The sequence below is a fragment of the Nyctereutes procyonoides genome, unplaced genomic scaffold (genome assembly GCF_905146905.1).
Source record: "Nyctereutes procyonoides isolate TBG_1078 unplaced genomic scaffold, NYPRO_anot_genome, whole genome shotgun sequence".
NCBI classification, from domain to species: Eukaryota; Metazoa; Chordata; class Mammalia; order Carnivora; family Canidae; genus Nyctereutes; species Nyctereutes procyonoides.
In genome coordinates this window covers 33328669-33342090 of record NW_026575133.1, presented here as the reverse complement: position 1 = coordinate 33342090, position 13422 = coordinate 33328669, and the positions used below count along the sequence as shown (strand labels likewise).

Genomic DNA, 13422 nt, shown 5'->3' with positions numbered 1-13422 from the left:
CAAGCCAGACTGCTTCCTCTTCCAATCTGCAGCGTGCCCGGGGGTGGCCTGTGGGCTGAAGGCGCAGAGCCCCGAAGTGCAAACCTCGCACTGAGAGCAGAGCAGACCCTGGCCCTCGGCTTGGGGCCTCCTGTGCTGCCCTGTGGCCCAGGAACCTTGTGTCCTGGTCCCGGGCTCTGGGCAAGCCTGGTGCCTGGGACCAGCAGGTGGGGAGGGCGGGAAGGGGGCACGAGGCGGGTTCTGTGGGCTGCGTGGGGTCCTGCGTCCTGGGAGGAGGCCGTGCTGCTCCTGGCTGCTGGCGTCAGCTGCACGCGGCGGCCCGGTCAGCTGCCTGGGGCGCTGGTGCATCCACAGCGGCTTTGGGTTTTGCCGATACAGGGCTTTGCCTTTGACTTTTTCTTAAATAATTGCGACACACAAGGAAGGAAATGAGATCAAGATCGCTGGGAAGGAGGGGGCTCCCATACCTTGTTGGAAAGGGGAAGTGGTGTGTCAGCGCGGGGACGCGGGGGAGGGCCTTTGCGTCCAGACCGCCTCTAGCCTGTCACCCTTGCTCGGGCTGCTCACAGTCTGCAGCCCCTCCTGCCCTTTTTTTTTTATGCCATTTGCTTTGGGGGAAATGCTGATCTGCTAAACTTTGACCTCTGGCCAACACACGCTCACACCTGATGTGCCGTCCCCCAGGGAGCGTGTCCAGAGCACGGCTTGGGCGCCTTGCACCGTGGAGATTCAGTTTTAGGAGGTCGGGGGGGGGGGGGGGCGGCGGCCCAGGTGACAGGGACCCACCAGAGAAGCCAGGGTGCGTGGCAGCTGCCTTCCCGCAGGGCAGGAAGAGGCTCGGGGTGCTGTGTGAGCAGCTTTCTGTTCCCCCAGAAGTGAGGGCGCATCCACACCTGAACACCCCCTGCCACCACCCACAGCCGCGCCCAAGCCCCTGGCGGCCACTGGGCCAGCAGGCCTGAGGGCAACCCTGTGCCTCCTCACCTGCCTGGGGCAGGGCAGGGCGCGGGCTTGCAAGGAGGGGCCGGCTTAGTCTGTCCGCCACCCTTCGGTTCATTCTATCCTCCCCCCGCCCCATGCTGGGCGCCAGGTGCCGATCAGGAGCCCCCAGGGGCCCAGGAGGGACGCAGGGAACCCCAGAGCGAGCCCCACCCCGTGGGCCCCAAGCCCCGCCCCTCCCGGCGTCAGAGGGGCCGATAAGCTGCGGGCCAGGGGCTCTTCTCTCGGGGCGGGGCACCGAGGCTCGACCTAGTCCCCAGCACAGAGCCGCCTCCCGCCAGCAGCGTCCCTGGAACCCGGATCCCGCACACGGCGCTCAGGTCCCGGCCCGGCCCCGGATCCCCGCCGCGTGCCTGGAGCGCGCCCCCGTCCCGGCCCCGGATCCCCGCGCTCCCCCCGGTCCGGCCCCGGATCCCCACCGTGCGCCCGGAGCGCGCCCGGGCCATGCGCCGCCTGGGGCTCCAGCTGCTCGCGCTGTGTCTGCAAGGTGAGTGTGGGCGAGGGGCCGGCGTCCTGGGCGCGCGCAGGTCCCCTGGCCTCCGGCACCCAGCTCTGGGTCAGCGGCGGGTGGGGCGCGCAGCGGGGAGCCGTCACCGGCAGGGCCCAAGGTGGCAGACGGAACTTCAAAGGGGAACTGGGGAGAAGCCGCCTGGGGCATTTCTCCAGCGCTGGTGGGGTGGCGACTCATCTCCCCCCGGAGCCTTGGGGTGACTGCCCCCTCCGCCCAGAGCCCCCAGCCTGGGGAGCAGTGACCTGAAGCTGGGGGGTAGGTAGGCAGGAGAGAGAGGGAGAGGGGTGGCCTAGCCACGTGGGGACCCTCCTCCGTCCCGCGGCCGCTGCTGCTGGGAGCTTTCTGGGCTGGCTTCCGTGGCTCCCAGCTCCAGGCTGGAGGGGCCCATTCTCCCGGGGTGGGCGGTGATGGTGGGAGACGCTCCGGTTAACACCCTAAGAGAGACCAAGTGGAGTCTTGAGTCTCGCCGGGTGACTTGTGGAGGAAGCTCCAGCTCCGGTCCTCCCCCCACTCCCAGGCTTGTTTGTGGTGGGGTCCCCAGGAGCCCTGGATCCGGGCAGGGGAACCACCTGCAGGCAGGCCCAGGGGCTCCTCAGGTGGGCTCCTCAGGTGGGTGCAGTTACGGGGTACGCTGGGACGGGCAGGATGGCCAGACCTACCCCCGGGCCCCAGGAGGGTCGGCCTGAGGCCTCGGGGAGGAGCCGTCCGCGGCAGCCCGCTTGGCCCCACCCAGGGCAGGGGAGCCAGGTCTCCCGGGACGCCCCAGGAGGCCCGCTGAGCCCCTTCTCTCCCGCAGTGGCCGCCCCCAGGCCCCCCCTGCCCCATGTGGAGCAGTACGAGGTGGTGTGGCCCCGACGTCTGCCAGCGCCCCGAGCCCGCCGAGCCCTGCCCTCCCACCTGGTAGGTCTCCCCAGGATGCTGGCCTGGGGGCTCTGTCCTGGGTCCTCGGAGCCTCTGGTGCCGCTAAGCTCCCAGCCCCAGCCAGCGGTGAGGCGCCTCTGCCCCTCTGCCGGGGCTCCCTCCACCCCCAGGCCTCCCCTCCCTGCATCCTGCCTCACCCTGCCCTCGGGAGGGGGTGGGCCCAGTTTCACTCTCTGGCTGGATTAGTCAAAGTCCTCCAGTAGGGCCGGAGGGGATGGCTCACCCTGCCTGTTGGTGGTGACACACCTCAGGCTGGGATTCCCCAAGCCAGGTGGCCTGGGGCATTCCTGAAACCCACATGGGTGTGGGTGCGTGAGGGACAGCACCGTCCTGACCCCAGTGTCCGGGGAAGGCTTTCTACTGCCTGGGCCCTCGCCCCATCCTGTCCCAAGAGGTCACTGCCCTGGGGTGCTCCATCAGGTGCCTGCCCCCATCTCTGCTACCTTGGATCAGGGCTGCCAGGGGGCGCCGTCTCCCCCTCCCCCTGCTCCCGGGGGAACGGGATCCTCGTGGTTACTTGTGTGCCCAGATGGGGAGACTGAGGTAGAGCTCCAGCCTGCCCGGCCCCAGCTTCCTAATACTAGCCCAACGCTGAACACCCCCAGGGTCCCATGAGGGGCTTTCAGATCTCAGGGGGCAGGCCCCTCACGCTGGACCCCTCTCTGTGCCCAGGCTCAGGACCTGTACCCAGAGAGTGTGAGCTACGTCCTTGGGGCCCAAGAGCACACCTTCACCCTGCACTTGCGGAAGAACAGGTGAGTGGAGGGGTTGCAGCACCCCAGGCTGGTCCCACCCCTGCCCCCCAGCATCCTCACGTCCTAGGCATGTGGCTCCCTGGCCCAGCCTCTCCTCCATGCCCGCGGCAGCTTCTGGGGGGGACAGGGGGGCCCAAGGCATCACAGTGGCTCTTTTCCAGGGACCTGGTGGGCTCGGGCTACACTGAGACCTACAGGGCTGCCAACGGCTCCCAGGTGGTGGAGCAGGTACAAGGGCAGGTATGAGCCCCAGGGTAGCCCTCCGGGGGCGGGCAGAGGGGGGCCCAGGTGCGCCCCCTCACACCCCCTCACGCCCCCTCCCTCCCGCAGGATCACTGCTTCTACCAGGGCCACGTGGAGGGCCAGCAGGACTCCGCCGCCAGCCTCAGCACCTGTGCGGGCCTCAGGTGGGTGCCGCACACCGGGGGAGGCCTGGCGTCCCCACCGCTCTAGAGAAGCTGGGGGGGTCAGGAGGGAGGAGGGCCCGGCTGGGCGTGGCGACCTTCGTGCCGCGGGCATCACCATCGCTGGCACCTGGCACCGGTCGCTGGCGTCACAGGTCCCAGGCTGCGGGCTCCCTGGGCCGGATGCCCCCCCCCTCCGTGTGCAGCTCCCCGACCCTCCCAGCGTGGGGGGAGCCCCCAGAGGAGCCCCTGCCCTTCGGGCCGGCGCACATGCTGACTCAGAGCCCCTGGCTCCCCTCTGCCCTCAGGGGCTTCTTCCGGGCTGGCTCCACCGTGCACCTCATCGAGCCGCTGGAGGGGGGCGGTGAAGAGGGGCAGCACGCGCTGTACCGAGCGGAGCACCTGCTGCGGAAGGCCGGGACCTGCGGGGTCAGCGACAGCAGCCTGGAGAAGGCCTTGGGGCCTCGGGTGTCGGCGGCCTTCCGGCCCCGGGTGAGGGCAGGCCCGGGCCCGCTTCCCCACCCCTGGGCACAGGGACCCCGCATCCCGACCGCCCCTGTGCCCGGCTCAGGGGGCTTCTACCTGCCGTCCCCAGTCCCACGGCCTGGGCATCTCCGTGTGGTCCCTGTGGCCGATGGGCCTGGCTTCGCCGGTGGCTACAGAGGTCGCTCCTGAGCCCGTACTGGAGCCTCTGGGTGGGCACCCCGAGTCCTGAGCAGGGTGCCCGCCACAGGACCCGAGTACAGGTCACTGTGTGAAAACCCGGCCAGGGCCAGGGGGACTGTGGCTGGGGCCGCTGACCAGTTTCTTGTGTCTCCAGAACCGGCCACTGGCCCGAGACACCCAATACGTGGAGCTGTATGTGGTGGTGGACAGCACAGAGGTAGTGGGGGGCAGGCCGTGGGGGGCAGGCCGTTGGGGGTCGGGGTGGGCAGGCTGGGAGCGGGGCGGCGGATGGGACACCGGCCCCTGAGGGTCCGCCGCCCTGCAGTTCCAGAAGCTGGGGAGCAGGGCCGCCGTGCGCAGCCGGGTGCTGGAGGTCGTGAACCACGTGGACAAGGTGGGAGCTGCTTCCCCGCGGGGGACGGGGGGGGGGGGGGGGGGGCGGGGTGCGGCAGGGGCTCCGCTGTCCCTGAGCCTGACCGCGCGCTCTCCGGCCCTCCCAGCTCTACCAGGAGCTCGATTTCCGGGTCTTCCTGGTGGGCCTGCAGATCTGGAACCATGGGGACGAGATTCACGTGAGCCCCAACCCCGACACCACCCTGGAGAACTTCCTCCGGTGGCGGGTGGAGAACCTGGTGGGGCGGCACCAGCACGACAACGCACAGCTCATCACGTACGTGGGCGGGGCGGGGGGACGGGGACGGGGGACGGGGACGGGGGAGGTGCCTGGGCGCAGAGCCGAGGGCGCCCCCATCCCCGGCTCGGTAGTGGGCGGGGGGCGGGGCATGGGCGGGAGTGGGCGGGGCAGGGGGCGGGGCATGGCTGGGAGTGGGCGGGGCACCGGGCGGGGGCGGGGCATGGCCGGCAGTGGGCGGGGCGCTGGGCGGGGCGCCGGGCGGGGGCGGGGCATCGTCGGCAGTGGGCGGGGCGTGCTGGGTGCTCGGTGCCAGGCGCAGAGCCCAGACCCTAACCCAGGGAGGGAGGCAGTTTTCGGGGCGTCCACATTGGTGCACTGCTGTTTCAGGGGGGTCGACTTCACCGGGACCACCGTGGGACTGGCCAAGGTGTCGGCCATGTGCTCCCGGGAGTCGGGGGCTGTGAACCAGGTGCGGAGGGGGTCTGGGCGAGGAGGGTCAGGGCACCTGCCTCCCCGGGAGGACGCGCCGATGCTTTAGGAGGTGTTGGGGGGCAGTGCCCAGCCCGGGTCGGGGCGGGCGGCGGGCGGGAGCATCAGCCCCGCGGCCTCTCCCTTAGGACCACAGCCTCGGGAACCCGGTCGGCGTGGCGTCCACCATGGCCCACGAGATGGGCCACAACCTGGGCATGGACCACGACGACAACATTCAAGGCTGCTACTGCCCGGTGCCCCAGGAGGGCGGCGGCTGTGTCATGGCGGCCAGCATCGGGTGAGGCCAGGGGCTGTGCGCAGGGCGGGCTGCCTGGGCGCCCCCACCACCCCCTGACAGGCACCACCCTGCACCCCCAGCACCGAGTTCCCTAAGATGTTCAGCCACTGCAGCCGCACGGACCTGGAGGTTTTCATGGAGAAGCCGCGGACGGCCTGCCTGGCCAACGCCCCGGACCCCGACCGGCTGGTGGGCGACCCCGTGTGTGGGAACCGGTTTCTGGAGCGTGGGGAGCAGTGCGACTGCGGCCCGCCCCAGGTACAGGCCGAGGGCGCCCGCCCCATCCGCGTGCTCTGACTCGGGTAACCAGCCGCGGGGGCTTCTGGAGGGCGTCCCGGGTCAGCCCGGAGCCCACTCCCACCTCTGCGGGGCCCTGCCCCACTCCCCAGGCCTGTCAGAACCCCTGCTGCAACGCCACCACCTGCCGGCTGGCTGCGGGGGCCGAGTGTGCGCAGGGCGCCTGCTGCCGCGAGTGCAGGGTGAGTGCCGCCCCCCGGCCAGGGGTGGGGGGGGCCGAGGACATGGCCCAGAGCAGGGCAGGCGTGGGTCTGTGGGGGCCTGCGTTCCCCACGTGAGCTTTGCTCCGCTGCGCAGGTGACCCCTGCCGGTGAGCTGTGCCGCCCCCCAAAGGATGCGTGTGACCTTGAGGAGTACTGTGATGGCCAGCAGCCAGCGTGCCCGGAGGACGCCTTCCAGGAGAACGGCACGCCCTGCCCAGGAGGCTACTGCTACAATGGGGTCTGCCCCTCGCTGGCCCAGAGGTGCCAGGACTTGTGGGGGACAGGTGAGGCCTGTGCGCTCTGGCCGTGGACCCGCAGGCCTGCAGGGGGCTGCGTGTCCCAAGCTGGGGGACTGACCTCCTGGCCCCCACAGGCTCCCGGGTTGCCATTGAGACATGCTACGCCCACAGCCTCTCTCCAGGCTGCCAGGGCAGTTTCCTTCTTGGCTCCAGCAGGTAAGTGCTCATCCATGGCTGGCTCCCCTGGGTCCAGGGCCACAGGCTGTCCCTGTGCGTGGGGCTGCCCAAGAGGCTGCCCTGAATCGGGGGGAGCAGGGGCTCTCCAGGGGGTCCACCCGCCCCCAGGACCCCCAGGCTTGAGCATCTGCCCTCGTGGGAGGGAGGGTTGCGTCCCTGGGGCTGGGCCTGGGTAGGTACAGGTCCAGGGGGCAGGGATGCCCCGCAGCAGACCCTATGGCCTGTCCCAGGGCTCTGGGCCCCATTTCGTGTAGCCCTCCGGGTCCTCCAAAGGGGGGAGTCTGCGTGCCCCGGGCAGCAGACCCAGCAGGGCTGGCGGCATGGCATGCTCCTCTCCACAGAGTCAACAAGTGTGGCGTCCTTTACTGTGAGGGAGGACAGAAGCCTCTGGAACGGAGTGCCTGCGCCCTCACCTTCCCCACGGGCACCTGCCAGGCTCTCGTCCTGGAGGGAGGTGCTCGGTATGAGCCCGTGCCTGAGGGCACCCGGTGCGGCGAGGACAGGGTGAGGACAGGGCATCGGCTGGCTGTGACCCAGACGTGGGCCTGGACGTGTCCTATGAGGCGGTCAGGCTGCTGGACCTCCAGGTCCTAGACACACGTCCCTCGTGGGCGAGCCCCTGGTCCAAGGGCCGTGCACACAGATTCCTCTATGTTCCCAGTAGAGACTCAGCAGGGGCGGGGGGTGGGGGGCTCCGGAAACCCTGCCCTTAGTTCCCGGGGCTTGAAGACCCTTCTGCCCTGCATTCCACGCCCCTGGGCATGGCGGAGGCCAGGCCTCTGGCCCCGGGCACGGCAGTGGGCTTGGCTGGCCAGCAGACGGAGCGGGGACCGGGCGACCCTGGAGGCAGTGGCCATGGTCGGCTTCAGCCGCCGGTGGAGGTGGGTCTGGAACGTCTGCCTAAGGAGCCCCCTGCTGCCCCCCAGATTTGCTGGAAAGGACTCTGCCAGCACCTGCAAGTTTACAGATCCAGGAACTGCTCCGCCCAGTGCAACAACCATGGGGTACGTGAGCCCGGGGACATCCCGCCACCTGCCCCCTGGGGCTGAAGGAGACCGGTGGGCCGGGCTGGGGGCGAGCCCAGGCATGGCAGGGGCAGAGCCAGCGCCCTGGGGGCGTGTGAGAGGCCCAGCCGGGCCTGCTGGCTGGAACTGGGGGGACTGGGCGTCCCCGGTGAGCACAGAGGTCCAGGGCAGTGGTGCCGGTGGACACACGGGCACAGGCTGCGCAGGCTTGAAACGATCCGGAACATGGACTAGCGCGATCAGCTCTTGATAACCGATAACTCGTGAGGTGATGCGGGGACAGTCGGCCCCTGAGAGCTCGGAACGGCAGGGGCTGGGGTGTGCCCCGCAGGCCTCACGTGCTCGCCTTGCCGTCAGCACCTTTGACGTAGCCCTTGGTTATGGCAGCCCCACGGCGGAGCTCCATCGGCGGGGCCACAGCAGAGCCCCTCTCCGGCCTGAGGCCTGGCCTGCTGGGCCCTGGGCGGTGCAGCGGATGGGGTGTGGAGGTCCAGGGGGTAGGGGTGCCCCTCAGCAGACCCTACGGCCTGTCCCAGGGCCCCACCGGTCAGGCCGGGCCCTGACCCCCACTCACCCCCAGGTGTGCAACCACAAGGACGAGTGCCACTGCCACCCGGGCTGGGCGCCCCCCTACTGCACAGAGCTGCTGCCGCACAGGCACACAGGTGGGCCCGGCCGCCCTGGGGCCTTCATGCCTACACAGCCTGATGGGGTCCTCCCTCAGAGGCACCGGGCGGGGTGGAGGACACCCTGTGCCCCCAGGCCCCTCGGGGCACTGCTAAGGATTTGGGTTTGCAGTCCTCGACTCGACTCGGGGCTCTCTGACACCTGGCCTCCCACACCCCACAGGGTCCAGGGACCTCCTGGTGGGCGTGCTGATGTTCGTGCTGCTGCTGGCTCTGGCGCTCCTGGTGGCCATGCTCCTCTACCGGAAGGGCTGGATCCCCACCTGTAGGAGGTGAGTCCGCTGCGGGTTGCAAAATACCATCACCTGCAGGGAGCGCTTCCCGTGCTCACACGGTTGGGAAATGCCCTGCTGCTGCGGGAGGATGAAGAGAGGCAGCCTCGGGCCTCTGCCTCTCCCTGAGCGGGGCAGGGTGCAGGTGACAAGCGCTGGTGACAGGCGGAGGTGGTGACCCAGACAGAGCTCCTCCGTCTACACCCGAGTTGGTGCCAGAACACCTGGGAAGATGGGGGCTCTGCAGGAGCGGCTCTCCACCGCGCATGCTGGGCCGCCGCCTCGGAGCTGCCTCGGGACCTTGCCCCGTCTTGCTGGTTGAGGGACACACAGGGGAGCCCCTGAGTCCCTGGCCCAGAGCCCCAGGCCAGGACACACTGACCAGCTGTGCTTTCTCCCCAGGAGCGCAGCGCCCGCGACTGCCAAGGGGCTGTCCAACCCCTGTTCCACGAGGGGCAAGGCGTGCCGGCCAAGGGTGGGGCTCCGGGCCCCACCATCCACCCCTGCCAGCCCGCCAGGCCCATGGCCTCCGCGGCGACCCCTAAGCAGCCACCCTTCGCTGTAAGCACAGCATCCCCGCTCCCTGGACCATCCCTGGGCCATCCTTGGGCCATCCTTGGGCCATCCCGCCAGCAGCTTAGGGCTGCCCCAGGGAGGCAGAAGCAGGCTTTGGGGTGGACCGTCTGAGAGCTCACAGGAGCCAGGGACGGGACGGGAGCTTGAACCTGGTCGGGAGGCTCTCGGCCTCTGCAGGGTCAGTCGGGAGGTGTTAAGGCCCAGACGCCCTCTGTTGCTGCCCAGCACCTGAGCCCCCTCCACAAGGCTGAGGGAGGGGGTGTGGGGGTCGCACCTGGGCTGGGCCCTGCTGGGCAGTGGGGCGGGGCGGTGCATTGCACGCAGTTTATTCGCCCTGGGAGGGTGGGAGCCTTGCGTCCCGAGCTGGGGGCGCTGCTCCCTGTGAGACCCAGGCTCCTGCCCCTGCTCCCCGCAGCCTTCAGCCACCTTGTGCAACCCCGCCTTCACGGTTCCTGTGTACACCCGGCCGCCCCCACAGCAGGTGAGCCACAGGGGGCCCGGCAGCCAGGCCATCGGGGGTTCCCAGTGGGTCTGAGGTGGGGAGTGCAGGGGCTGGGGGCTGGATGTGCTGAGCCGGGGACCCCAGGGCTGCGGCTGCCCCATGGGCTGGGCTGGTCGATGGTGCTGTCCGAGAGGACATCTGCTAAAGAAACCCGGGTGCCCAGGGGACCTGACTGCTCTCCTCCCTCCCACCAGCCCAGGCCTGCTCCTCCTGCCGCGCCCCTCCCTGAGCTGAAGCCCAAGCAGGTGAGAAGCCTGGGCCACTTGGGAGACTCCCCCCACCCACCCCTGCGCCTGGGCCCCTCTATGGTCGTGGGGGCCCTCCATGGCCGGACCCTGCTGTGTGTGCGGCTCCTCCGCCATGAAGTCCTCTGCTTCCCTTTGGACCTGATTTCTAGAGATGTTTTGAGAGATGCTCAGCAGATGACTCCTTCCTCTGTGACCTCCAGGGTCCGCCTGTGTCTGGAGGCCCTAAACTCATTTTAGACGTACTAAAAAGCTGCAAAAATAGGGTTAGAGGGACTTTGACAGGACAAATGGGGACCACGGGGCAGAAAGGGGTCTGGCCAATGAGTGGTGGTGGTCAAGGCTACAAGGGAGCTGTGCACACCGAGGGTCTTCCCTGGGGCAGGGGTGGGGTGGCCAGTGCCCCGGGGTGGGCCTTCCCTGGTTCCACCCCACCACCCCCAAAACCTGAAATACAAACATGCAAAGTTCAGTAGTTAATTCTTGGCTCTTGAACTTCCAAAGACCCACATTCTGGCCATTTAAGAGCTTTTCTTGGGAAACACTGGGGAGAGGAGGGGGCAGTGAGGTAGGTCGGGGGATAGGCCCCGGAATGGGGTTCGGTTCTGTCCCCGGCGCAGCCACGGGCTGGGGAGTGTGTTGGGGGCACCTTGTTGAGAAGCCTGCGGGGTGGCCAGGAGCAGAGCCTGCTCGGGACACGGGGGCGTGAGACGGTGTCTGAGTGTCCCGGTCTGTCCTCCAGGTTGTCAAGGCGACCTTACCACCCCCGGTGCCCCCGGTCAAGCCCGGGACTGGAGCTGCCAATCCTGGTGCCTCACAGGTAAGCCTCCCTCCCAGGGCGCTGGGTCTCCCGGGCTGACTGACTGGGGCGGGGGCACCGCCCTGTGGGGGACACTCACTGTCCGCCAGCTTTAACATGGCCTCGCTGGGGACACGGGTGACACCTGTTGCTGAGCCGTGACCCGCATTTCCAGAGGCTTTAAAGCGGCTCCTGGGAGCACATGCATGTTAGCATCACCCGCTGTCTCCTCCTCCCAGGGCGGGGGTCCTCCCAAGGTGGCTCTGAAGCCCCGGGTGCAGAGGAGGTGACGGGCCTGAGCGGGAGCTGCTGCTGCGTCTGCTGAAGGGGCCTCGCCCGGCCTGGGCCCCCGCCCCGCCCCCGGACAGGTCAGCCCGGAGAAGTGCTGACGGAAGAGCCGAGGCGGCGGCCGCGTCTCTGCTGCACCCCTACCCGGGACCCCGGCCGCGCCCCTGCTGCACCCCTACTCGGGACCCGGCCCTCCCTCCAGGGGCACCTGCGGCCAGGCTGAAACTGCGTTGAAAAATATTTTCTGATTAAGTTATTGATCAAGTTCTAAGTAATGGGAAATTGTTATTAAATCGATGGAAGAGGGATCCCTGGGTGGCGCAGCGGTTTGGCGCCTGCCTTTGGCCCAGGGCGCGATCCTGGAGACCCGGGATCGAATCCCACGTCGGGCTCCCGGTGCATGGAGCCTGCTTCTCCCTCTGCCTGTGTCTCTGCCTCTCTCTCTCTCTCTCTCTCTCTCTCTGTGACTATCATAAATAAAAAAATAATAAAAAATAAATAAATAAAAATAAATAAATCGATGGAAGAGTGTGTGTGCTACACTACGCGGAGTTCGAGCTCGTGAACTCGCTCCTTCCCGCCGCGACTCGAGCAGGGCCCCTCCCCCACCCGATGGCGGCGGCCCGGGGGCCCGAGGGAACGGCTGGCGGTCCCGCCCTTCTGGGCGCCGTCTCCTGGCAACGGGCCCAACAGCCCGGCCCGTCGCCCCGCCCCTTCCGGCTTCCTGGGCTCTGCGGGCGCCGTCTCCTGGCAACGGCCCCAACAGCCCGGCCCGTCGCCCCGCCCCTTCCGGGAGCCGTCTCCTGGCAACGGCCCCAACAGCCCGGCCCGTCGCCCCGCCCCTTCCGGCTCCCAGGGCTGTGCGGGCGCCGTCTCCTAGCAACGGCCCCAACAGCCCGGCCCGTCCCATGCTGGGCGCCGCCAGGCCGAGCGCGCAGTCCCCGCCGCCGCCCGGCGCCCTCCGCGGCCTCCGCGGCCTCCGCGCCCGGCTGGACCGGCTCCCGCTCACCGCCCGCAGCACCGCCCGGCCCGGGACCTCAGCGACGGCGGCGAGGGCGCTCGCTCCCGGACGCAGGGGGCGCCCGGCGGTCAGACCCGGCGGCCCGGCTCGCGGCCTCCCTGCCGTGGCACAGCCCGGGCTCCCCCCGCAGCCGCTCCTCCCCGGGGCACCCGCGCCGCGCTGGGTCTCCGGCCCCCTCTGCCCAGGGGTCGCGGGCACTGCCCCGGGTGGAAGGGGGTGGATGCCAGGCTCCGCGCCGCGCTGAGCTCGCACCCCTGCCGCTGCGGTGATGCTCGCGGCCCGTCGACCTGCACAGGCACGTCCCGCCTGCAACACAGACCTGGAGCGTCCTCGAGGCAGGGCGCCCCCTCCCTGGCCCGCTGGCCCTGCAGCCTCCCGGCTCCCTGCTCGCGCCCGGGCGCCAGTCTCACCCGCCGGCCCAGCAGTCGTTCTGGGGCACGGAGGCAGGGCAGTGAGCGGGCCCTTCCGCTGGGGCAGGTCAAAGAGCCTAAGCAGCGGCCCTGGCGGGCAAGGACGGGGACCCTGAGGAAGTGACAGCAGGATGACGTGCGCGGGACCCAGGACTGCATCGGGGCCGCAGTGGGGAGCAGGGTCAGGGCCCCTGCGTCCCTCAGGCTGCCCAGGGGGCTCTGGGGCCCGGGCCTGCGGGGACCGGCCGGCGGGCGCACGACCTCTGACCCGGCCGCATGGGTCATGCTGGGGTGTGGCTCTCTGCCAGGAAGTGGGGTGAAGCCCTGGGCTGCAGACGGCAGCGCAGCCCCAGCCCTTGGCCCTTCCCGGGCCTGACCCGCCCGCCCCAGGGCCGTGCAGACTCTGTGCAGAACGTCCGCTGCCAGGCTGGGCCGGGCCGGGCTGTCTCCCGTCCCATTTGTCCCCCGACCCGAGGCTGTGACTAGAAACCCAGGCAGGTGTGTTGGCAGCAGGAGTGATGGGCCGGTGCCCGCCCCTCGCTGGCCGCCCCTCACTGTGCACCCTTTAAAATCCTCGCAGGGCCCGGGACCCCACGGTGCCAGTGCCGACAGGCCGTGGGCGGACCTCACCGCCTCCGTGCTCACCGGTAGTACCCAGGTGCCCGGAGGGGCAGGGTCCGAGGGGTGAGGCCCGTGGCTCTGGGGTTCACACCTGCAGCAGGCAGGTCCTCGCTCAGGGGACAGCAAGGGGACTCCTGGCTGCGAGGCCACCAGGCTGCCGCTTCCCGAGGGAGCCCACGGCCCCGGCCTCAGGCTGTGCAGGAGCCATCCAGAGCATGCAGACCCAGCCTGCGTGGTGCCTCTGGGCTCCATGCCTGCCCCCCCACCCCCCCACCCCCCCGCGTGGCTGCCGCGCCAGGCTCTTCTCTGAGCTGGTGCGTCTGCTATGTCACAGGCCTGCCC

General features: G+C 69.6%; 1 protein-coding gene across 2 annotated transcripts; it reads left to right on the top strand.

The window, feature by feature from the left end:
* Positions 1 to 1243: 1243 nt before the first annotated feature.
* ADAM8 (ADAM metallopeptidase domain 8) lies at positions 1244 to 11458 on the top strand. 2 transcript variants are annotated; one of them, XM_055345825.1, is made up of 24 exons: positions 1244 to 1486; positions 2307 to 2410; positions 3104 to 3186; positions 3348 to 3426; positions 3517 to 3593; positions 3899 to 4082; positions 4411 to 4473; positions 4582 to 4650; positions 4757 to 4926; positions 5278 to 5359; positions 5508 to 5659; positions 5740 to 5917; positions 6049 to 6138; positions 6254 to 6443; positions 6533 to 6614; positions 6977 to 7139; positions 7562 to 7639; positions 8241 to 8325; positions 8510 to 8618; positions 9021 to 9179; positions 9610 to 9675; positions 9891 to 9941; positions 10684 to 10761; positions 10980 to 11458. In XM_055345825.1, exons 1-22 carry the CDS (start codon positions 1444 to 1446, stop codon positions 9928 to 9930), a joined length of 2346 nt encoding a protein of 781 aa, XP_055201800.1. In that variant the 5' UTR covers positions 1244 to 1443; the 3' UTR covers positions 9931 to 9941; positions 10684 to 10761; positions 10980 to 11458. The 2 variants fall into 2 exon arrangements, with proteins under 2 accessions (XP_055201800.1, XP_055201801.1); XM_055345826.1 differs by lacking the exons at positions 8241 to 8325; positions 9610 to 9675; positions 9891 to 9941; positions 10684 to 10761; positions 10980 to 11458 and having other exon boundaries at positions 9021 to 9154.
* The last annotated feature ends 1964 nt before the right edge of the window (positions 11459 to 13422 follow it).